This window comes from Macaca mulatta, chromosome 3 (assembly GCF_049350105.2).
Source record: "Macaca mulatta isolate MMU2019108-1 chromosome 3, T2T-MMU8v2.0, whole genome shotgun sequence".
Classification (NCBI taxonomy): domain Eukaryota; kingdom Metazoa; phylum Chordata; class Mammalia; order Primates; family Cercopithecidae; genus Macaca; species Macaca mulatta.
Genome location: NC_133408.1, coordinates 169310170 through 169335879, shown reverse-complemented (window position 1 = coordinate 169335879; position 25710 = coordinate 169310170). Strand labels below are relative to the sequence as shown.

Here is a 25710-nt window from a genome sequence, read left to right as displayed (position 1 = left end):
AAAACGGCTTAAAAAAATTATTTTACTTTAAGTTCCGGGATACATGTAGAGAATGTGCAGGTTTGTTACAAAGGTATACATATGCCATGGTGGTCTGCTGTACCCATCAACCCAAAAACAGCTTTTTAAAACATAGTAACAATGGATGAAACAGAAACACAGCCTCTTCCCTCTGAAATCATGGGAGATGATTTCAAAGTTCTACATTTCAGAATTCTGAAATGTGTGAGCAAAGGACCACTTATCAAACAAGAAATCTGATGGAATGCCTTGAAACAATGGTTTATATTCACTGTCTCTAATTCCCCTCTCTCTATTCTCCCTTAAAGCTATTCCAATCTTTTCACCCTTACCGCTCCTTTGAATACACTCTTGTCAAGTTCAATCGTGAACTCCATGTTACTAAATCTAATGGTCAGTTGGCATCTTTTTCAACCTGTCAGAAGCATTTGATAGCTGATCACATGCTCTCCTTCCTGACACACTTTTTGTACCTGGTTTCCAGGATACCACTCTCTTGGTTTGTTTCCTGACTCACTGGTTGCTTCTTAGACTCTTTTGCTGGCTCCTTTCATCTCTCTAACCTCCAAAAGGTGGAGCGCTTCAGGCCTCAGTCCGTACTCCCTCCCTAAGTGACCTCATCCAGTCTCCTAGTTCTAAATACTACTTATATGCTTATATCATCTTCAACTAAGGCCTCTCATTTGAATTCCAGACTCATATATCCAACTGCTTATTTTATATCTCCACTTAATGGTTAGAGGCATCACAAACTTACCAGGTCCAGAACCAAATTCCTGATTCTGTCTCACCCTCACTGTCATGCTTGCTCCCTCTCCAGTAAATGCCATCGCAATCCTTCTAGTAATCGGACCAAAAATCACCCTGCACTCCTTTTTCTCTCGCACACTCCACGTCAATGAATCATGATGAGTTGACTTTTGAAATACATCTAGAACCTGATCACTTCTTACTACCCATGCTGCTGCCATGTTGATTTTAAGACACTATCATTTCTGGCCTAGATTACTATAATCACCACCTAATTGGTCTCCCTGATTCCATTCTTGTATCCTCAGATTCTATTCTCAACACCGTAGCCTGAGTGATTCTTTAAAAATGTAAGTAAGATGATACCATTGCTCTGGTCAAAAACCTACACTGACATCTCATCTCACTCAGAGTAAGAGTCAAGCCCCTGATATTGGACTATAAGATCTCCTAGGCCAGGTGCAGTGACCCACACCTGTAATCCCAGCATTTTGGGGATGAGGCACAAGGATTGCTTGAGGCCAGGAATCCCAGACCAGCCTAGACAACATAGCAGGACCGCATCTATCAAAAAAAAAAAAAAAAAAAAAGATCTCCTGGAGTGGCTCTTCTCTACTACTCCGAACATCTTCTCATATCTCCCTGGCTGTTCCTCAAAAACAACTACCACGTTCACACTTTGGGGTCTTTGTTCTTGATACTCCCCCTGCCTGAGATGTTCTTCCCCTCAGTATCAACGTGTGTGCTCTTTCAGCGTCTTCAAGTCTCTGTTCAAAGGCTGCCTTATCAAAAAGCATTTCCCAGACCATCCTCATAAAAGAGAAAAATGACTATATCCCCCTACCTCCTGACTTTTCTATTTTCCTTACTCCACTGTATTTTTTTTCCCATTGCACTTATCATCACCTGACATATTGCATATCGTTTTTTTTCTTTCCCCCTTCTAGCAGGATACAAGCTCTTTAAAGCAACTTGTTTTGTTCACTCTTCTATGCCCAATGTCTACAACAATGGCTTGCACATAGCAGGCATACAACTTTTCTGAATGGATTAATGTGATATTACATATCTGTTAAATCATATTTCTTTGTTTTCATGTATTTAATTTTGTAAGAATACTTTTAAGTCTACATCTGTCATCAAGGAATCAAACCAAGCATCCTTGACAAACCTAACCATATATGTTCTAAGTCTGTCATTCACAGGAAGTATTTGAGGAATAGTAATAATATGGATAAGGTAGCCCTCACCGAAGCAAACGTGTTTGTTGCCTCTTCCGGATAGATGGATTAGACTCAAATACATGAGGCCGTTTCCGTTTCTTTCCTGTTGCCACAGCAGCAGCAGCGGCCATTCCCACAGGACCTGAAATAATAACGTATGTGCTGAGATTAGGCAGCTGCCTGTAAACTGTTCAAGACAGAAACAATTAAAGGTACAAAAAAGGTAGCACTGCGTTCCCAATATGTTGTCAGTAAATATAGAATGGTCCTGATATTATCAATATACTTCACTATTGTTTAACATGATTCATATTGTGATTTACCAATAAAACATATAATGAATCTTGTAAAAAAGCAAATGATTTACACCTCCCCACCACACACCAGTTTGAATTTTGTATAATGTTGTTTTTGTTTGGCTTTGTTTTGCCAGCATGCCCATACTGTTAAGGCAATATTCTTAGAGGTGCTAGGAAAAATTGCAGCACTAAGAGGAAAAGCTTGCCAAAATTGAAAAAATTTACAGATTTTACTTCTATCCCTGTGTCCCTGTTTCCATTACTCCAAGACACTGCCAAGTTAAGGAAGTTGGAGATAATCACTCACATTTGGAACTCCAACAACACCTAAAGGAGTATCTGAATGAATACCATCGTAATTGAAAAAATTTTCTTGTATATCTGGGAATTGTGCCAAAAATGGAGATGTTCAACACAAGGTCAAGTTGATGAAGGCATTCTGGCAGAAAAGAGATAACTTTCCCACTCTGAGAAAATGTTAATAAAAGTTAGTCTGGCTTGCCCTGAAACTAATGTATAATGTCTTGTTTTGTCTTTTCAAGGGTAGATGGAGGGTAGACTCTAAGGAACTGTTGAAGTCTCTGATTCCTGGGACCTCAACATATCAAAGACAATCTTTTTTAAAAGGCATGTTACCTTTATCTTTATTTGTGAATCTTGTAAAAGGCTTAAATAAAAATTAAATTTAATTGCTCATCTGTATATTGGCATATATATTCTAAGTGGCTCAAATAAAATAAGCCTCCCTGTAAACCTAAATGAACTTTTCTACATGTCGTTAGTAATATAATCAGCCTGACTTAAATAAACCCCTCTAAAGAACCTCAAAGCAAATAAAAAATAAACGACTGCTTTTTACCTTTCTTTCCATCATAAATAGCTGTTATGGAAAAAATTTTATTGCTGCGTTTCCCAACATTTTATTTATTTTTCAAAATTGTGGTAAGAACACTCAACATATTATCTACTCTCTTAAAATGTAAAGTGTACAATACATCATTGCTAACTATAAGCCCAATGTTATACGGCTATCTAGAACTTATTCCCCTTGCATCACTGAAGAGCAACTCCCCATCTGTCCCTCACCCCAGATCCTGGCAACCACCATTCTCCTCTGTTTCTATGACTATTTTAGATACCTTCTATAAGTACAATCATGCAGTGTGTGTCTTTCTATGACTGGTTTGTTTCACTTATCATAATGTCCCCAAGGTTGAACCACGTTGTCACATATGACAGCATTCTCTTGTGTTTTTAAGGGTGAATAATGTTCCATTGTACATGCAGATCACAATTGCTTTAGCCATTCATCCACCAATGGGCATTTAGGCTATTTTCACATCTTGCTATTGTAAATAACACAACAATGAACAAGGAAGTGCAGATATCTCTTTGGGGTCCTGATTTTAATTCCCTTGGATAAATACCCAGAAGTGAGACGCTAGGATCATATATGGCAATTCTAGTTTTAATTTTTTGGAGGAATCTCCATGCTGTTTTCCATAGTGGCTGGACCACTGTACATTCCCAACAGTATATAAGGGTTCCAGTTGCTCTATGACCTCACTGCCACCAGTTATCTTTTATATTTTTGATGACAGTTGAGCATCTAACCTGTTGGTGATTTTATGTCTTCTTTACAGAGATGTCTATTCGAGTCCCTTGCCCATTTTTTATATTGAGTTATTTGGTTTCTTGCAGCTGAGTTGTAGGAGTCCAATATTTTATTATAAAAACTTCCAAACATATGTGCAAAGTTGAATTTTAACATCTTATTATACATATCTATCCATCTTTCTATCCATTCATCAACTCACATTGAGGTTTTTTTAATGTGTTTCAAAGCAAACTGCGAATATCAGTATGATCCCCCTAAATACTTCAGCAGGTACAGCATCAGCTAGAGTTCGATATTTTACAATTTTTTTCTTTTGAGGTAAAATTTGCATATAATGAAGTGTACAAATCCAAGTATACATTCAATAAATTTTAAAAATGTATATACTCATGAAACTCAAGATCTAGCCAGGTGCAGTGGCTCATGCCTGTAATCCCAGCACTTTGGGAGGCTGAGGCGGGAGGATCACCTGAGGTCAGGAGTTTGAGACCAGCTTGACCAAGATGGTGAAACTCCATCTCCACTAAAAATACAAAATTAGCTGGGCATGGTGGCGCATGCCTGTAGTCCCAGCTACTTGGGAGGCTGGGGCAGGAAAATCGCTTGAATCTGGGAGGCGGAGGTTGCAGTGAGCCAAGATCACACCACTGCACTCCAGCCTGGGTGAAAGAGCAAGACTCCGTATCAAAAAAAGAAAGAGGAGTAGGGGAGGGCAAGAGAGGGGCAGAGTGAGACCCTATCTCTAATAAATAAATAAATACCTTTAAAAATGAAAATTTGAAAAAATTATAATTTCTACAATAAACTAGTATATTTTATAAAGTCAGAGTTAAGAAGAATTCCTTAAACAAAATCCCAAAAGGATAAACCATAAGATAAAAGATTAATAAATTTCACAATAATATAAATAAGAACTTTCATGAACAAAAAAAAAAAATAAATGGGGTGGGCAACAAACTGGGAGAAAATAATTACATATTATTTTTATGTATGCATAAAAATGCATACTGCAACCTCCGCCTCCCAGATTACATAATATGTAATATTAAATGTAATATTAAAATAATTACATATTACATATTATTGGGAAAGGAATGCAAAATATATATCAGTAATTTTTACAAATTGATATGAAAAAAGACCAAAAAAATGAGTTGGAAAATGGGCAAAGGTATAAACAGGAAATAGGCAAATAAAGAAAATTGAGAAGTCAATGAAGATCTAAAATGGTGCTCTACTTTGTCTTACTGCACTGGCTGGAACCTCTAGCTCAAAAATGCAAATTAAACCAACACTGAGACGCCATTTCATACCTACCAGATTGGCAAAAATGAAAAAGACTGGTAACGCCAATGGTGAGAATGAGAAGCAACAGGCACTACAGCACACTGCTTGTGGGGATGTAAATGAACACGATTTGGAAAGACATTTAGCAATATCTAGTAAAGTTGAAAATGGACATCTTTGGCCCTCCAATTCCCCTCCTGGGTATATCCTCCAGTAGTACTTTTCAAGCTACAGCTAGTGTGACCTTTCAGTGGCTCATGAGTGTTTTTTTTTTTTTTTTTTTTTTGAGACAGAGTTTCACTCTTGTTGCTCAGGCTGGGGTGCAATGGCACGATCTCGGCTCACCGCTACCTCCGCCTCCCAGGTTCAAGCAATTCTCCTGCCTCAGCCTCCCTGGTAGCTGGGATTATAGTCATGTGCCACCACGCCCAGCTAATTTTGTATTTTTAGTAGAGGCGGGGTTTCTCCATGTTGGTCAGGCTGCTCTCGAACTCCCAACCTGAGGTGATCCACCCGCCTCGGCCTCCCAAAGTGCTGGGATTACAGGCGTGAGCCACCGTGCCCGGTCGAGTGCATTTTTTTCTAATAAAATAGAACAGAGCAGAACATATCACAGAGTATATAATTTGCAGTAGGGGTATTACCTCATTAAAAATTGTAGTTTTGGCTATATGTGTATTCATTTATTTTGGGTCACAATGTAAAATGTATTACTGTGGTACATTGTCAAAATAGAAAAAATTACAAACAACCTGAGTATCTACCAATATATGAAATATTCAGGCTGGATGCCGTGGCTCACGCCTGTAATTCCAACACTTTGGGAGGCTGGGGTGGGCGGATCACTTGAGGTTCAAGACTAGCATGGCCAACATGGTAAAACCCCATCTCTACTAAAAATACAAAAATTAACCAGGCATGGTGGTGTGTGCTTGCAGTTCCAGCTACTCAGGAGGTTGAGGCAGGATAATTGCTTGAACCCAGGAGGCAGAGGTTGCAGTGAGCTGAGACCACGCCACTGCACTCCAGCCAGGGCAGCAGAGTGAAACTCCATCTCAAAAAAACAACAACAACGGAGAAAGAAATATTCAGATAATGAATGGAACACCAAATAACAGTTAAAAACAGCCACATTATCAACATGGGTGAATCTCAAAAAAATGTTGAATGAGATAAACATATTACAGAAACATAGTATCACAGTGATACCATTAATATAAAATTTAACACATGCAAAACAATGCTAAGTATTGTTTAATCATACAGACACATAATAGCAAATATAGACAAATGCAAGAGAATGACAAAGACCAAACCTAGAATACTGGTTACCCCAGTGGAGGGAGGGAGGGAAGGGAGCAGGATTAGAAAGAGTTCCACTGAAAATTTCAACCACATCTGTACTTTTTATTTCTTTTCTTTTCTTTTTTTTTTTTTTTTTTTGAGACGGAATCTCACTCTGTCGCCCAGGCTGGAGTGCAGTGGCGCAATCTCAGCTCACTGCAAACTCTGCCTCCCGGGTTCACATCATTCTCCTGCCTCAGCCTCCCGAATAGCTGGGACTACAGGCGCCCGCCACCATGCCTCGCTAATTTTTTTGTATTTTTAGTAGATGGGGTTTCATCGTGTTAGCCAGGATGGTCTTGATCTCCTGACCTTGTGATCCGCCCGCCTCGGCCTCCCAAAGTGCTGGGATTACAGGCATGAGCCATCGCACCCGGCCTGTACTTTTTATTTCTTAAAAAACAATTTGATGCAAACATGTGAAAGCAGTAATAACTGAAAAGCTGGGCAGTGGGTGCACATGCATTCGTTACGTCAACCTTGATACTTCTCTGTATGATTCAAATATTCAAGTATTTTCTACTTGCTGGACAATTTACCAAAACTATCACTCTCAAGATACTAATGTCTATAGACCATGTGAATCTTTCTCCACTTCTTTATTGCCCTATCTCTTATCATTTCAAAGAAAATGAAATAATAAATCCAATTTTGTTTAAAAAGAAGTCCTCTAGGGCTAGGCCCAGTGGCTCACGTCTGTAATCCCAACACTTTGGGAGGCCAAGGCAGGAGGATCACTTGAGCCCTGGAGTTCAAGACCAGCACTGGACAACATGGCAAAACGGCATGTCTGCAAAAAATTTAAAAATTAGCTGGGCATGGTGGCATGCACCTGTCCAGGAGGCTGAGGTGGGAGGATCACCTGAGTCCAAGGAGGTTGAGGCTGCAGTAAGTCATGATTGTACCACTGCACTCCAGTCTGGGCAACAGAGTGAAACCCTGTCTCAAAAAACAACAACAAAAACCAACATACTGGTGATTGATACTAAAAGAGGTCAACCAACTTGAGATATTGTTGTTTTATTACTTGAAGATTTCATTTAGTTGCACTACTTATAAACTTTTTTTTTCTTGAAAATCAACAATAATCAGAGGCTGTCTGCTGCAGAGAATTAGAAGTGTTTCTGAGGGGCAACACAATATAGTAAATGGTCATTTACCTTTTCTGGGTCACCTTTCAGATATGATGAATGCTACAGACCAGCTCCTCAGAAAAATTCCCAAGCTGGTTAAGTAGAGTTGGGATTCCAACCCAGGAAGCCTGATTCCAGAGCCTGGGCAGGTAAGCACTGTGCTCTGCTGCCTCTCAAAATTCCTTACCACACACAGCCCCTAGGCCCTGGGTGGTCTGACTCATGCCTGCCTCACAAGGCTCCAACCACACTGGCTTCCTTCCCATTTCCCATCTGCAAGTCCTTGCTTTCAATGTTTCTCAGTCTAAAATGCAATCCCCTTTGCTGACACCTAACTGCCTGTCAGTCACAACCTGCCTCCTCAGAGAAGCCTTCCCAGACCACCCAAACTAGCAGCAATCTGCTGTCCTTCTCTCTCCATTACCTTCTCTCATTATTTTACTCAGAAGATCCAATGCTTTCTCAAATTATTTTACTTTATTATTGGTAGCCCTCCCCCACCACTGGATGAAAGCTCCTTCAGAAACAAACTCTTTTTCTCCCCCCAATAAGCCTTTTGCACTCCTAAGAAGCAAACTCTTGCCCGCCTTGTTCATAGTATCTACATAGGTTACATATATGCACTATACATTATAATTCCTCAATAATTGAATATTAAATGATCAAATGGTAAGTCATTTCTACCAGCTGTATCTCACTTTCCTCATGTGCCACACAAAAAGTCAAATTAAAGTCTTTTCCTGGTCTTAACACTATGACAAAGCGGTACAGTAATACAGCAAAGCCATGTCTCAAAAGCATCTTCCTTCATAGAAAAGCAGTGGACCTGGATTCATGATGTTAAGATGCCCTCTGCTGGAACACATGAGCATTTCACAAAACATATTTTACAAACATTTCATGCGTTTTGCCACTAAGACTTATTTTTAAATTCACCACTCCAGAAATACACAGTGGACAGTAACTGACAGTAGTAAGGGTGTTCGTCATTGCATCTGTCTTGCTCTTCTTAAATACAGCATATATTCAAAACATGTAGTATTTTGGCCATTCTTCATCATTAATTTCTTGTCCAGCTTTTCTAAATACCTTCTAAGATCAATATCTAATATCATACCCATTCAGGCATGGTTTATATGAAGTCTTTTCACCATGGTGCTAAAAGTTCAATGTAAATAGGAGAGTGAATGATATAAAATGTAGCCCAGCTTTAAGTAATTTAGTAGCCCAGAAAATCTCAAAACCTTAAATTGGATTAAGATGATCCAAGATTGCTAGTGCCCTCAGGCATCTGGCAGAAGCAAACAAAAATCCTCTCTAGAGGAAGATAACATTATACTAGACCCCAAATTATTTCTAGAAATAATTTTCCAAACACAGCATCCAGCATTCATTGAAATATAACAGTACACCAAGAAAACAGCCAATGTGAACAAGAAATGACATTAACAACATGTAACAGAAACAGACTCATTGGGACTTGAGAGAATTACCAGGTAAATTATAAAATTATTTGCTTAAAAGAAATGTTTTTCCACTATTGGAAACTGTTCAGTGAAAATCTGGGAGGAAACACACACACACACACACACACACACACACACACACACACAAGAAATTCTAAAACTGGAGGGAAAAAAATGGTTAGTTTTGGTTAAACTACTAACAATTACCAAAATTAATAAGGCAATGAACAGATTTAAAAGCACCTTAATAAATAAAGAAAAAACAAAGAAAAGAGAACATAAAAAAGGCACCTTAAACACTGCTGATATGGTTTGGCTGTGTCCCCACCCAAATCTCATCTTGAATTGTACTCTCATCATTCCCGCATGTTGTGGGAGGAAGCTGGTGGGAGGTAACTGAATCAGGAGGGCAGGTCTTTCCAGTGCTGTTCTTGTGATAGTGAGTAAGTCTCATGAGATCTGGGGGTTTAAAAAAGAGGAATTCCCCTGCACAAGCTCTCTCACTCTTTGCCTGCTGTTATCCGTGTAAGACATGACTTGCTCCTCCTTGCCTTCTGCCATGATTGTGAGGCCTCCCCAGCCACATAGATCTGTGAGTCCACTGAAACCTCTTTTTCGTCCCAGTCTTGAGTATGTCTTTATCAGCAGTGTGAAAATGGACTAATACAGTAAATTGGTGCTAGGAATGGGGTGCTGCTGAAAAGATACCTAAAAATGTGGAAGCGACTTTGGGACAGGCAGGGGTTCAAACAGTTTGGAGGGCCCAGTATAAGACAGGAAAATGTGGGAAAGTTTGGAACTTCCTAGAGACTTGCTGAATGGCTTTGCCCAAAATGCTGATAGTGATATGGACAATAAAGTCCAGGTTGATGTGGTCTCAGGTGGAAATGAGAAACTTGTTGGGAACTGGAACAAAGGTGACTCTTGTTATTTTCAGCAAAGAGACTGGTGGCATTTTGCCCCTGCCCTAGAGATCTGTGGAACTTTGAACTTGAGAAAGACGATTTAGGCCGGGCACGGTGGCTCAAGCCTGTAATCTCAGCACTTTGGGAGGCCGAGACGGGTGGATCACGAGGTCAGGAGATCGAGACCATCCTGGCTAACACGGTGAAACCCCGTCTCTACTAAAAAATACAAAAAACTAGCCGGGCGAGGCGGCGGGCACCTGTAGTCCCAGCTACTCGGGAGGCTGAGGCAGGAGAATGGCGTGAACCCGGGAGGCGGAGCTTGCAGTGAGCTGAGATCCGGCCACTGCACTCCAGCCTGGGCGACAGAGCGAGACTCCGTCTCAAAAAAAAAAAAAAAAAAAAAAAAAAAAAAGAAAGAAAGACGATTTAGGGTATCTGGCAGAAGAAATTTCTAAGCAGCAAAGCATTCAAGAGGTGACTTGGGTGCTGTTAAAGGCATTCAGTTTTATAAGGGAAGGAAAACATGAAAGCTCAGAAAATTTGCAGCCTGACAATGCCATAGAAAAGAAAATCCCATTTTCTGAGGAGAAATTCAAGCTGGATGCAGAAATTTGCATAAGTAACAAGGAGATGAATGTTAATCCCCAAGACAATGGAAAAAATGTTTCCAGAGCATGTCAGAGGTCTTCATGGCAGCCCCTCCCATCACAGGCCTGGATACCTAGGAGGTTTCAAGGGCTGGGCCCAGGGTCCCTGTGCTGTGTGCAGCCTAGGGGCTTGGTGCTTTGCATCCTAGCTGCTCAGCTGTGGCTGAAAGGGGCCAACACAGAGCTCGGGCCATGGCTTCAGGGGCTGCAAGCCCCAAGTCTTGGCAGCTTCCACAAAGGTGTTGAGCCTGCAAGTGTACAGAAGTCAAGGACTGGAGTTTAGGAACCTATGCCTGGATTTCAGAGATGTATGAAAATGCCTGGATATGCAGGGCAGAAGTTTGCTGCAGGGGTGGGGCCCTCATGGAGAACCTCTGCTTGGGCAGTGTGAAAGGGAAATATGGGGTTGGGTTGGAGACCCCACACAGAGTCCCTTCTGGAGCGCTGCCTAGTGGAGCTGTAAGAAGAGGGCCACTGTCCTCCAGCCCCCAGAACAGTAGATCCACCGACAGCTTGCATTGTTTGCCTGGAAAAGCCACACACACTCAACACTAGCCCATGAAAGTAGTTGAGAGGGAGGCTGTATCCTGCAAAGCTACAGGGGTCAGAGCTGTCCAAGACCATGGGACCCCACCTCTTGCATCAGCATGACCTGGATGTGAGACATGGAATCAAAGGAGATCATTTTGGAGCTTTAAGATTTGACTGCCCTGCTGGATTCTGGACTTGCATGGGGCCTGTAGCCCTTTTGTTTGGCCAATTTCTCCCATTTGAAATGGCTGTATTTGTCTAATCCCTGTACCCCCACTGCCATCTAGGAAGTAACTAACTTGCTTTTGATTTTACAGGCTCATAGGCAGAAGGGACTTGCCTTGTCTCAGATGAGACTTCAGACTGTGGACTTTTAAGTTAATGCTGAAATGAGTTAAGACTCTGGGGGACTGTTGGGAAGGCATGATTGGTTTTGAAATGTGAGGACATGAAATTTAGGAGGGGCCGGGGCGGAATGATATGGTTTGGCTCTATGTCCCCACTCAAATCTCATCTTGAATTATACTCCCATAATTCCCACATGTTGTGGGAAGGACCTGGTGGGAGGTAATTGAATCATGGGGGCAGATCTTTCCCACGCTGTTCTTGTGATAGTGAATAAGTCTCACAAGATCTGATGGTTTTAAAAGGAGGAGTTCCCCTGCACAAGCTCTCTCTCTTTTTGCCTGCTGCCATTCATGCAAGACGTGACTTGCTCTTCCTTGCCTTCCACCATGATTGTGAGGCCTCCCCAGCCAGGTGGAACTGTAAGTCCATTAAAACCTCTTTCTTCCCAGTCATGGGTATCTCTTATCAGCAGCGTGAAAACGGACTAATACAATAGCTAAAGAAGAAAATCACAAGTTGAAAGACAGAAGAAACTACACAGAAAGATGATACATACAGAACAGATAGTAACAGACATACAAGTGAGGAAGACTAACATAAGTAACTGGAGCCATGGAATGAAAAGAGATGGAATGCAGCAGAAGCAAAATCTAGTGGCTAAAATGTCCCAGAATTGATGACATTGGTCCACATAGTCAAGATGTACAAAAAAATCCTAAACAGAATAAATAAATAGAAATCAGAGCCAAATACATCACAAAAACTAAAGAGAAAAATCAGTTGGGTGGGGAGAGGGGGCAGGCTATGTGGGAGATAATCTTTGAAAGACTAGCAGTTAGAATGAAATAGCTGAATTCTCAATAGCAACAATGGAATCCAGAAGACAGCAGAACAGTACCTTTCAACATGAGGAAAGAATAACCACCAAGCTAGAATTCCATACTCAGTGAAAACATCCTTCAAGGTTGAAGTTTAAGTAAAAACATTCATAGACAAGCAAAAATAGAACTTGCTACTAGCAGATCCATGCTAATGCAAATACTAAATGGTGTTTTTAGGCGGAAGAAAAACCATCTCAGGAGACCAGTTGGAGATGCAGGAAAAAAAAATGAATATTATTTATTAAATAAAAATATTGTTGGCTAGATGCGGTGGCTCACGCCTATAATCCCAGCACTCTGGGAGGCCAAGGTGGGTGGATCACCTGAGGTCAGGAGTTCAAGACCCGCCTGGCCAACAGGGTGATACCCCATCTCTACTAAAAACACAAAAATTAGCTGGGCATGGTGGCACACACCTGTAATCCCAGCTACTCGGGAGGCTGAGACAGGAGAGTTGCTCCAACCCAGGAGGCAGAGGTTGCAGTGAGCCAAGATTGTGCCATTGCCCTCCAGCCTGGGTGACAGAGTGAGACTCCATCTCAAAAAAAAAAAAAAAAAATTGTCTTGTGGTGTTTAAAATACAGTTGTCCCTTCAAACTCTCGTGAAATTGGTTCCAGCACCTTGATGTGCAGATGCTCAAGTCCCTGAAATAAAATGATGTAGCATTTGCACATAACCTATGCACGTCCTTCTGTATCATCTCTAGGTTACTAATGCTAATATTATAATACCTAATACAATGTAAATACTATATAAATAGTTGTTATATTATATTGGCCTTTTATTTGTATTATTTTTAATTGTTATACTGTTACTTTTAATTTTTTTTCCTAATACTTTTGATTCAAAATTGGTTGAATATACAGATGTGGAATCCACAGTAAAGAGAGCCAACTGTACACCAAACGACAATAATAGCATATAGGATGGGCGCATGAAGTGCAAGTGTTCTAAGAAATTTGTATTATCCCTGTAGAGAGGTTAAAAGTTTCAAGTACATACAACTTTTTGCTTTTCCTTTTTTTTCAACTGGACACAAGGCTCTCACTCTGTTACTCAGGCTGTAGTGCAGTGGTGTAATCATAGCTCACTGCACCCTCTGACACCTGGGCTCAAGCGATCAGTCATCCCACCACAGCCTCCTAAGTAGTTGGGACTAGGGAGCACATCACCACACCCAGCTAATTTTTTTTTTTGGTAGAGATGGGATCGCACTACATTGCCCAGGCTGGTCTCAAACTCCTGGGCTAAAGTGATCCTCCCACCTTGGCCTCCCAAAGTGCTGGGATTACAGGTGTGAGCCACTGAGCCTAGTCAACATAAGACATTGATAAATAAAGGATGTATGCTATAATTTCTACAGGTATTGATAATAGTAAAAGCTTATAACTTTCAAACTAACAAGAAAAGAAATGAAAAAATAGAAAATTTTCAATCACTACAAAAGAAAACGCCAAGAGAAAAGTAAACAGAACAGGTAGGGCAAAGAGAAAGCATATAGAAAAGAAGGTAAATTTAAATCTAAATATGTGTCAGTGATTCTGTTTAATGTAATTGGAATCAATGCTTCAGTTTAAAGCCAAAACACAGGCAGAATAGATGAAAAAATAAAACCAAAGTCATAACACTGATAGCAAGTGATTCTGGACCTCAAACCTCAGTACAACACAGGCTCAAGTTATAACTGCAAGGCTTAAAAAAGTTGTGATAAAGGCCAGGCATGGTAACTCACACCTGTAATCCGAGTAATTTAGGAGGCCGAGGCAGAAGGATCGCTTGAGCCCAGGAGTTTGAGGCCAGTCTGCATAACACAGTGAGATTTCTTTCTCTACAAAATATACAAAAATGAGCCAGATGTGGTGGTACGCATCAGCAGTCCCAGCGACTCTGGAGGCTGACTGCGATGGGAGGGTCACTTGAACCCGGAAGATCAAGGCTGCAGTGAATTGTGATTGTGCCGCTGCACTCCAGCCTGGGCAACAGAGCAAGACACTGTCTCCAAAATAAATAAATAAATAAATAAATAAATAAATAAATAAATTAATTAATTAATAAAAATTAAAGAAGAGCTTCTAATCCAAACAACATTACCTGCAGCAGCCAGATGAGCTGTCACCTCATCGGCTGCTGTGGAGTTGAGTATATCTGAGTCATCGTAAGAGGTGTCCTCAGGAGAAGAAGGCGAGTCTTCATCAGCACTTAGCATACTGTGCTCAGTGTAAGTAGCCACATGGACCTGCTGCACTTGCTGGGCCACTGCATGTGCTTCTATGGTAGCCATATGTTCAGTTTGGGTCACTCCGTGCTCCTCCATGAAGTTCTACTGTCAGACAAAGAAGAAAAAGAACAGGATTCAGTGTGTAATATAACACAATGCTTAAACTAAGAGAGATTTTCTTCAAGATCAGAGGAACCTTGACAAACTTCCAATTTCGCTACTTACCATGCCATACCAAGTCATAGGAAATGGGAAGCACCACTCAAATGTGACATAAAAATGACAGAGTGGTGTTCCTTATGTGAAACCATTTTGATGGAAATTCGCTGTACTAATTTTATACCTCAGATCACAAAACAACAGATACCCTTAATAATAAAAAGACATTCAAATATAACAATAAAAAGATACTCAAGATACCTCAGTGACTAGCATTTGACCTTGTGGACATAAAAACACTTAGTAAATAAGTGAAATACTTAACATTTTCTCTGTATGTCAAAGACAAGTGAGAGTCAACTTTTTTCCCAAAAATTCAAATTGGTCTTTCTGCTTATAAAACTGCTTCTTGAGGGCATGGCAGCAAGTGCCTGTAGTCCCAGCACTTTGAGAGGCCCAGGCAGGTGGATCACCTGAGGTCAGGAGTTCGAGACCAGCCTGGCCAACATGGCAAAACCCTGTCTCTATTAAAAATACAAAAAAATTAGCCGGACGTGGTGGCGGGCGCCTGTAATCCCAGCTACTTGGGAGGCTGAGGCAGGAGAAGTGCTTGAACCTGGGAAGTAGAGGTTGCAGTGAGCCAAGGTTGTGCCACTGTACTCCAGATTGGGTGACAGAGCAAGACTCGGTCTCAAAAACAAACAAACAAACAAACCCCCTCCCCCTCAAAAACACAAAAAACTGTGCTTCCTTTAAACCCCAAAATGATACAGTAATTAATAAAGCAGTAAAGTTAAAAGTTGGCTCTTCTATCACATTTATAATCTCCACTTCTCCCCACCCCAGAAGTTCATTATTTTTGAAAAATAAATTCGGAGCATACATACATAGATTTAAAATAAAAACAGGCTCATATTATACATATTGTCTTTTTCATATTACAATATATCTGGACATTGTTGCATGTCAAAACATACAGATCTACCATATCTTTTTCAAAGCGCTGCATAATACTTTATTATATCCATGTGTCATAATTTATATAACCAGTCACCTGCTGATCAAATATGCTTCCAAGTTTTTGCTGTTATAAAATAAACATCAATGCAGTATAAAATTTGTCCTTGTATATAAAATTTTACATATTAGTTCCTCAAAAAAAATCAAAAATAGAACTACCACATGATCCAGCTATTCCACTTCTGGATATATATACCCAGAAGAAACTGAAAGTAGGATCTTGAATAGACATCTGTACACCCATGTTCATAGCAGCTTTATTCACAACAGCCAAAACATGGAAGCAACCCAAGTGACCATTGATGAATGCATGGGTAAAAAAAAAAGTGGTATACATGTACCACCTATTACTCAGTCTTAAAAAGGAAGAAAACGCTAATTAGAAAGAGGGGAGTTTCCTCAACCTGATAAAGAACAGCTACAAAAAACCTACTATTAACATCATACTTAATTGTGAAAAACTAGAAGCTTTCCCATTAAGATTATGAAGAAGGCTGGGTGAGGTGGCTCACACCTGTAATCTCAGCACTTTGGGAGGCCAAGGGAGGTGGGTCACCTGAAGTAAGGAGTTCAGGACCAGCCTGGCCAACATGGAAAAACCCTGTCTGTACTAAAAATATAAAAATTAGCCAGGCGTGGTGGTACACATCTGTAATCCTAGCTACTTAGGAGGCTGAGGCAGGAGAATTGCTTGAACCTAGGAGGTAGAGGTTGCAGTGAGCTGAGATTATGCCACTACACTCCAGCCTGGGTGACACAGCAACGGCGGGACTCTGTCTCAAAAAAAAACGTCAGGAAGAAGACAAGGAAATCGCCTCTCACCACTTCTTTTTAACATTGTACTGGAAGTCCTAACCAATGCAATAAGATTTTTAAAAAAGAAATAAAGGGTACCCTGATTGGGAAGGAAGAAATAGAACTGTCTTTCTTCATAGATGACATGATTGTTGATGTAGAAAATCCAAAATAATCAATAAAAAAAACTCCTGGAACTAGTAAGCGATTACAGCAAGGTTGCAGGGACAAGGTTAATTGTTTTCCTATATACTAGAAATGAATAAGTAGAATCTGAAATTAAATTAAAAACACAATACCATTTACATTTGTACCACCAAAAAGTGAAATACTGAGTAAGGTATAAATCTAACAAAATAGGTACAAGATGTATATGAAAACAAATACAAAACTCTGATGAAAGTAATCAAATAAAAACTAAATAGAGATATTCCATGTTCATGGATAGAAAGACACAATACTGTCAAGATGTCAGTTCTTCCAACCTGATCTCTAGATTCAACATTGTCCCAATCAAAATCCCAGCAAGTTATTTTGTGGATATCAACAAACTGACACTAAAGTTTACATGGAGAGGCAAGAGACCCAGAACAGCCAAAAAAAATATTGAAAGAACAAAATCAGAAGACTGATACCACACAACTTTAAGACTTACCATAAACCTACAGTAATCAAGACAGTCTGGTATTGGTGAAACAACAGAGAAATAGACCAATGTAACAGAAGGGAGAGTCCAGAAATAGACCCACATAAATACAGCCAGTTGATCTCTGAGAAAGGAGCAAAGGCAATACATTAGTTTGGCAAAATTAGTCTTTTCAATGAATGGTGCTGGAACAAGTGAACAATCACACACCAAAAAAAAAAAAAAAAAGAAATCTAGACACAGACCTTACACCCTTCACAAGAACTAACACAAAATGGATCATAAACCTAAATGTAAAATGCAAAACCATAAAAGTCCTATAAGATAACATAGGAGAAAATCTAGTTGACCTTGGGTATGGCAATGACAATGCCAAAGGCACAATCCATAAAAGCAAAAAATCGATAAGCTGGACTCCATTAAAACAAGAAACTTCTGCCCTGTGAAAGACACTGCCAAAAGAATCAGAAGACAGGACATAGACAGCGAGGAAATGTTTGTAAAAGATGAATCAGAAGGATTGTTATCCAAAATAAGGAATTCTTAAAACTCAACAATAAGAAAATGAACCCGATTTTAAAAAGGGCAAAACACCTGAAGAGATCTCACCAAAGAAGAAATATAAATGGTAAATAAGCATATGAAAAGATGCTCAACATCATATGTCATGGGAGAATTACAAATTAAAACAATAAGATATCACTACGCATCTATTTAAATATCGAAAACTCGAAAAATTGACAATACCAAACACTATTGAGGATGTGGAGCAACAGGAACTCTCATTCATTGCTGGTGGGAATGCAACATAGTACAGCCACTTTGGAAGACAGTGTGGTAGTCTGTTATAAAAGTAAACATACTCTTACCATACAATCCAGCAATTATACTCCTTTGTATTTACCCAAAGGAGTTGAAAACTTACATCCACATAAAAACCTGCACATGGATGTTTATAATTTTATTCATAATTGCCCAACCTTGGAAGCACCAAAATGTCCTCCTGTAGGTGAATGGATAAACTGTGGTACATCCAGACAACAGAATATCATTCAGCACTAAAAAGAAATGAGCTTTCAAGCTATGAGAAAATGTAGAAGAAGCTTAAATGCATATTGCTAAGTGAAAAAAGCCAATATGAAAAGGCTACACACTTATGATTCCAATCACATAGCCTTCTGGAAAAGCAAAACTATGGGGATGGTAAAAAGATTAGAGGTTACCAAAGATTAGGGGGAAGGGAGGGATGAACAGGCAGAGCACAGAGGATTTTCAGGGCAGTGAAACTACTCTATATGATACAATAATGGTGGATATGAGTTATATATTTGTTCAAATACATAGAATGTAAAATACCATGAAGGAACCCTAATGTAAACTATGGACTTTGGGTAACAACAATGTGTCAATGTGGGCTCAACAATTGGAACCAAATGTACCACTCTGGTGCAGGATGTTGATAGTGGGGGAGCTGTACAAGTGTAAGGGAGAGAAGTATAGGGGAATTATCTGTATCTTCCACTCAATTTTGCTGTAAACTTAAAACTGCTCCAAAAAATAGTCTTATTTAAAACCAGTTTTTTAAAAAAGGAAATTCTGACTCATGCTACAACATGGATCAACCTTGAGGATATTCTGCTCAGTGAAATGAGCCAGCCACAAAAAAGAACAAATACTGTATGATTCTACTTATATGAGGCACCTAGAGTAGTCAAATTCATAGAGACAGAAAGTAGACTAGTAGTTGTCAGGGGCTGGGAGAACAGAGTTTCAGTTCTGCAAGATAAAGACTTCCGGAGATTGGCTGCACAACAGTGTGAATGTACTTAACACTACTGAACCTTATGCCTAAAAATGATTATGATGGTAAATTTATTGTTATGTATATTTTACAACTAACTTTTAAAAATCACCCTATATACCAGTGTAATTTCTGTGCAAAGAAGTGACTAATCTAGCCAGGCGCAGTGGCTCACGCCTGTAATCCCAGCACTTTGGGAGGCCGAGGCAGGCAGATCACGAGGTCAGGAGATCAAGACCATCCTGGCTAACACGGTGAAACCCCGTCTCTACTAAAAAAAAAAAATACAAAAAACTAGCCGGGCGAGGTGGCGGGCGCCTGTAGTCCCAGCTACTCGGGAGGCTGAGGCAGGAGAATGGCGTGAACCCGGGAGGCGGAGCTTGCAGTGAGCTGAGATCCGGCCACTGCACTCCAGCCTGGGCGACAGAGTGAGACTCTGTCTCAAAAAAAAATAATAATAAAAATAAAAAATACAAAAATACAAAAATACAAAAAATTAGCTGGGCATGGTGGCGGGCGCCTGTAGTCCCAGCTACTCAGGAGGCTGAGGCAGGAGATTGGTGTGAACCCAGGAGGCGGAGCTTACAGTGAGCTGAGATGCACCACTGCATTCTAGCCTGGGTGACAGAGCAAAAAATAAACAAACAAATAAAAATAAATTTAAAAAAAAGAAGTGACTAATCTTACAGTAGAATAATATAACCAGCCTTTATTATCTTTATTAAAAATTTTGTATACTATTTGATGATTATTTTTAAAAATAAATTATTTTAAGAATAATAAACTCTTGAAAGTAAATTGCTGGGCCAAAAGGCATACATATTTCAAATTTTGATGTATATTAAAAAGCTGAGTGCTTTAGTTGTACAGTAACACTAATACAAATGTACTCTACTTGTATTAATACAAACCCACACAAACATATACACACATTAAAAATTTGACTATCATGTAACAGTATATAGCACTACACATCTGGAGTTTACCAAAAAATGTCAACCATATAGATATAGAAATATGACCTCTATGGCTACATGTAAAAAGAATGTAATTATTTATGTAAAATTTTTATCTTATTTTGTCCTACTCTATTATAGAAGCCTTTTTCCATCTTGAGATCTTTTGATTCTAAAATCCTTTGTTCATCTGAGTAACTGCTCTCTTAAACTAATCCTGCTATGTCTTTATTCTTTAGGTGATTTGTTTCTATGTAAATAACCAAATTTTCAGTTTTCTGAGGTCTTTGAAAACATGGTAAAATATGAACATTTGGAAAATCTGGGTAAAGGGTACATAAGAATTCTTTGTACTATTCTTGCAACTTTTTCCAAAGTCTGATATTATGGCAAAATTAGAAAAGAATGTTTAAGCTACCTAATAAGCTACCCTTCCATATCCTGTTTTATGTGAGTTTCAGAATATCCAAGGGAATATATCCTAGCCCCCGGATTTGTACTAATCTAAAACAATTTCACACACTAAGTCACACAATTAAATATATATGAGAGAAAGATACCATTAAAAATGCTATTTTTCCATCCATTTCACTGTTCTTCGAGACAAACTGCTTAGGGCATTTTAGAATTCTGGGTAGTTCAAAATTATTTTTAAATGATTTGGGATTAGATGGCACCTAACTGCTTTTCAAAGGGATTTGCAGGCTATGCACTTGGCATAATGGATTTCAATTCTTTGCTCCAGAATGCAGTTCACAGCATGAATCAATAGGGCTGTCTGCTTCGCAGGCTTGCCATTTCTGCCTAGAGCCTCATCTCTTTCCACCTCTCTCCCTATCCCATTCTTTGGCCTCTCTAACCAATTTTTTTTTCTTTTTTTTGAGACAGAGTCTCACTCTGTTGCCCAGGCTGGAGGGCAGTGGTGTGATCTTGGCTCACTGCAACCTCATTCTCATGCCTCAGCCTCCCAAGTAACTAAGATTACAGGTGCACCACCAAGCCCAGCTGATTTTTGTATTTTTAGCAGAGACAGGGTTTTACCATATTGGCCAGGCTGGTCTCGAACTCCTGACCTCAGGTGATCCACCTACCTCAGTCTCCCAAAGTGCTAGGATTACAGGCATGAGCCACCACGCCCAGCCTCTCTAACCATTTTTATTCAGTACACTCTGTGAAAAGCAAAGGAAAAGGTATTTCTGACTTCTTTGAACTAGAATGGGATACTTATGAATGATACAATGTTTCCATAAAATCAGAAAGGAAGCAGGCTGGTTAATGCCAGATATGACTGATATGTCATATGACATATTGCTGGACATCATCAGACCCCACTCTCCCAAATCAATTTAGTGAAGCATTTTAGCATTCCTCCATGAGGAGTTAGATTCCCTGGATAGCTAAAGTGATGCGAACTGTCAATAGGTAAAAACATATTAAATATTCTCCATTTTATAAAACAGCACAGTCTATCACCAAGACATCCAGAACCCCTGGACAAGTTACTTAACCTCTAAGCTACAATTCTATCTTTTTTTTTTTTTTTTTAAATGAAAAAAAAAAGACTACCTATTCTCAAAAGGATGATATGAGGATTAAATGAGATAATCCAGATAAAGTCAGGAACACAGTGCCCAGCAATAAGTGCCTGACATTAATTATGATGATGATGCCAGAATCTCTGTGTCTTCCTGATCCTATCCTTCTTGACTCATTCCTTGACTAGTCTCACAAACACTGGGCCTCAATTTCTTCATTTCTAAATTAGACAGTCATCTTTGAGGAAAGTTTTCTTAACTGTGTGTAAGAGACTGAATCAGGCATCTAAAAAAGCCCTATGTTAATTCCAGCAACTGAAATACTGTTCTCCTAGACATAAAATAAGGAAACTATAGGAAACCAAGGCCCCTAGCATAATTTCACAACAGTGCACAAAATGAAGAGGCAGCAGATGGACCTGAGAGTGATTCCTTTGAACTGATATAAAAAGTAAGATGAAAGCGCTGGCACCACATTCAAATAAAACAGCATATATATCACCCAGAGCCAGTGGTGTTCAGCAGATTAGTTTAATACTTCATTAAAAAAAAAAAAAGAAAAAAGAAAAAAAATTCCCCCAAACAATAACTTAACATGGTAACAATTTTACTAAAACCTTTCTTACCCTGCATCATTACCTGGGGTGCAATATATCCTTCATCTAAAGATCCTTCTTGGCCAGACACAGTGGCTCACACTCGTAATCCCAGCACTTTGGGAGGCCGAGGTGGGAGGATCACTTACATCCAGGAGTTTGAGACAAGCCTGAGCAACGTAGGGAGACCCCGTCTCTACAAAAAATGAAAAATTAGCTGGGCATGATGGCACGTGCCTATAGCCCAGCTACTCAGGAGGCTAAGGCAAGAGGATTGCTCGAGCCTGGAAGGAAAAGGCTTCAGTGAGCCAAGATCGCACCACTGCACTCCTGTGTGAGTGACAGAGTGAGACTCTCTCTCTTAAAAAAAAATTAAATTAAGAAGTCCTTCTTTATTATATAAACTACAAGAGGTTGGGGTAGGGGTAATCTGGTACAGAAGAGTTCCTACTTTTGTCCCTCTAGGCCAGTATGGGTGGGTTAGTGGAAGAAAACAGAAAAAGATTGTCTTGGTCCAGAGCACCCTGGTACTTGTAGTCAATAATACCTAAGGAGCTACTGGAATTGAAGGAAATGTCCAAGGGAGTTAAATTTAGTCTAATCCACACATAATAGATGAGATTAAGTGTAGAGTATTTTAAAAATCAAAGCAGAAAGAGCAGGCCAGGAAATCTAATCAAAGTGTAACTAAATGTAAAAGAAAGCATTAGTCTAATCAATAGCATTATCATATCAAAAGAAAAACCACAAGAACTGCCTAAGGGAAAATCTGATACCTAGCCTCCATCTACAGTCCAAATGCAGGGGAAAAAAAAAACCTAGGCAGGCTCAACTTACATTCTGGGACATATCCAGAATATAAACTGCATAACTAGGATAGAAATTTTACCCTTTTTCAAGAAGCCTAAAGAAGCCTAAAGTCAACTATAGGGTTTGCTTCTCCAGTGGACACTAAGGTAATGGATGGAAATCTCACCACAGCAGTAAAAATTAAAGACAACCACAGCTCAAGTCAGAGTGAAAATAGAAGCAAAGTAAAATGTGCCTTAATTCTGAGTAAAAATTGAACATAAGAAAAGAAGAATCCATTTGACCCAGGATAATTCTCTTTCAAAGAGTGTATGAGTGATGATATCAGACATGGAGAGAAAAAAAATATCCTCCCACATCACTGGGCTGGCTCCACAGTTGAAAAAAAAAAAAAAAATGAAGCTATAGTTGTATATGTAGTCCCATCTCCAGACTCCAACTACAGACCAAAATACAGAAAATGAAATACAATACAAAACAGAAGGTAAAAGTTATGAACCATGACAATGAAAAAGCAAAGATAAGGCTGACAGAAATTTGGAGGCAGGAGAGGGGCAGAGAGGTGAAAGAATGACTAGAATATTAATATCCTATTCCTTACATGGTGATGAAGTCAGGAGACACTATCAGGAGGAGATGGAAATGGTATTACAATGTAACTATCAACAGCAGAAGCGAAAGAAAAAGTACCAAAAAAATAAGTACCTTATATTCCATAAAAGAAAGTCAAGGCGGCGCGGTGGCTCACGCCTGTTATCCTAGCACTTTGGGAGGCCGAGGCGGGCAGAGCGGATCACAAGGTCAGGAGGTAGAGACCATCCTGGCTAACACCGTGAAACCCCGTCTCTACTAAAAATACAAAAAACTAGCCGGGCGAGGTGGCGGGCGCCTGTAGTCCCAGCTACTCGGGTGGCTGAGGCAGGGGAAAGGCGTGAACCCGGGAGGCGGAGCTTGCAGTGAGTCGAGATTAAGTCACTGCACTCCAGCCTGGACTACAGAGCGAGACTCCCTCTCAAAAAAAAAAAAAAAAAAAAAAAAAGTCAATAATGCCCATTTGATAAATCAAGAAATAGTGGTATAGACATATTATTTAGAGTTATGGAGGCATTACTATTTGATGATACCATAAACAAAACAAACTATAAACAAAAAACAGTTAATTGTCTCTGAAAAGTGGGACTCGGGATAGGGAAAGAATGGCAAGGCTATTGATTTTTATTGTAAGTCCTTCTATTTGATCTTTTATTATACGAATGTATTACTTCGACTTTTAACAAAATGAGCTTTAAAAACAAATAGCTATGATATAGTAGTCTTCCAAATTCATCCTTTTGAAAATTAAAATTATGGCCGGGCGGGGTGGCTCAAGCCTGTAATCCCAGCACTTTGGGAGGCCGAGACGGGCGGATCACGGGGTCAGGAGATCGAGACCATCCTGGCTAACACGGTGAAACCCCGTCTCTGCTAAAAAATACAAAAAACTAGCCGGCTGCGGTGGCGGGCGCCTGTAGTCCCAGCTACTCGGGAGGCTGAGGCAGGAGAATGGCGTGAACCAGGGAGGCAGAGCTTGCAGTGAGCTGAGATCCGGCCACTGCACTCCAGCCTGGGCAACACAGCGAGACTCCGTCTCAAAAAAAAAGAAAAAAAGGCCGGGCGCGGTGGCTCAAGCCTGTAATCCCAGCACTTTGGGAGGCCGAGACGGGCGGATCACGAGGTCGGGAGATCGAGACCATCCTGGCTAACACGGTGAAACCCCGTCTCTACTAAAAAAATACAAAAAACTAGCCGGGCGAGGTGGTGGGCGCCTGTAGTCCCAGCTACTCGGGAGGCTGAGGCAGGAGAATGGCGTGAACCCGGGAGGCGGAGCTTGCAGTGAGCTGAGATCCGGCCACTGCACTCCAGCCTGGGCAACAGAGCGAGACTCCGTCTCAAAAAAAAAAAAAAAAAAAGAAAATTAAAATTAAATGACATGCTAGAGCAAACTGTCACTAGATAAAGCTCCTTTCTTACGTTAAGAACTGAGAACAGCACAGTTCAAGTTTAGAAGTAGCCTTGCCTTGGGTAAGACTAACTTCTAATTTGGGGCATCTAAAACTAACAAAATTGTATGACTAATCAAATATTTTTCATACCAATAGGTTAACTTTGTAAATATTCCTTAATATTAATAACACAATAATCCAGTTAACTTTAATAATCCAGTTAACTTAATAACACAATAATCCAGTTAATGCTTTTATATAACGTTTAAGAAAAACAAGCTTTAGGGCGGGCGTGGTGGCTCATGTCTGTAATCCCAGCACTTTGGGAGGCCAAGGCTGGGGGATCACGAGGTCTGAAGTTCGAGACCAGCCTGGTTAAGCCTATCTCTACTAAAAATACAATTAGCCAGGCGTGGTGCCGCTTGCCTTTAATTCCAGCTACTCGGGAGGCTGAGGCAGGAGAATCGCTTGAACCTGGGAGGTGGAGGTTGCAGTGAGCCACTCCAGCCTAGGCAACACAGCAAGACTCCATCTCAAAAAAAAAAAAAAAGGAAAAAAAAGAAAAAAAAGCTTTACCACACAACTTCATAATGACTTAGGGATGAGTAGATGATTTTATGAAAATACTGTAAGCGCCGGGCGTGGTGGCTCGCGCCTGTAATCCCGAGAGGCCGAGGTGGGCAGATCATGAGGTCTGGAGTCAGCTGGGCCAACATGGTGAAACCCCATCTCTAC

General features: G+C 40.1%; 1 protein-coding gene across 26 annotated transcripts in view; it reads right to left on the bottom strand.

Annotated features, from left to right (window-relative positions):
• The window catches only part of NRF1 (nuclear respiratory factor 1), a 148948-nt gene that overhangs the window by 86776 nt on the left and 36462 nt on the right, over nucleotides 1-25710 (bottom strand). For 14 of the 26 annotated variants that reach the window (XR_013415535.1, XR_013415532.1, XR_013415536.1 and 11 more), the window contains 2 exons: nucleotides 14549-14780; nucleotides 2022-2136 (listed from right to left, as the gene is read on the bottom strand). Coding sequence is in view for 14 of the 26 variants with exons in the window: in XM_028846288.2 (XP_028702121.1) it covers nucleotides 2022-2136; nucleotides 14549-14771 (338 nt within the window). In the remaining 12 variants the exon portion in view is untranslated. The remainder of the gene's footprint in view (nucleotides 1-2021; nucleotides 2137-14548; nucleotides 14781-25710) is intronic. The other 12 variants (XR_013415540.1, XR_013415533.1, XR_013415534.1 and 9 more) reach the window with 2 other exon arrangements.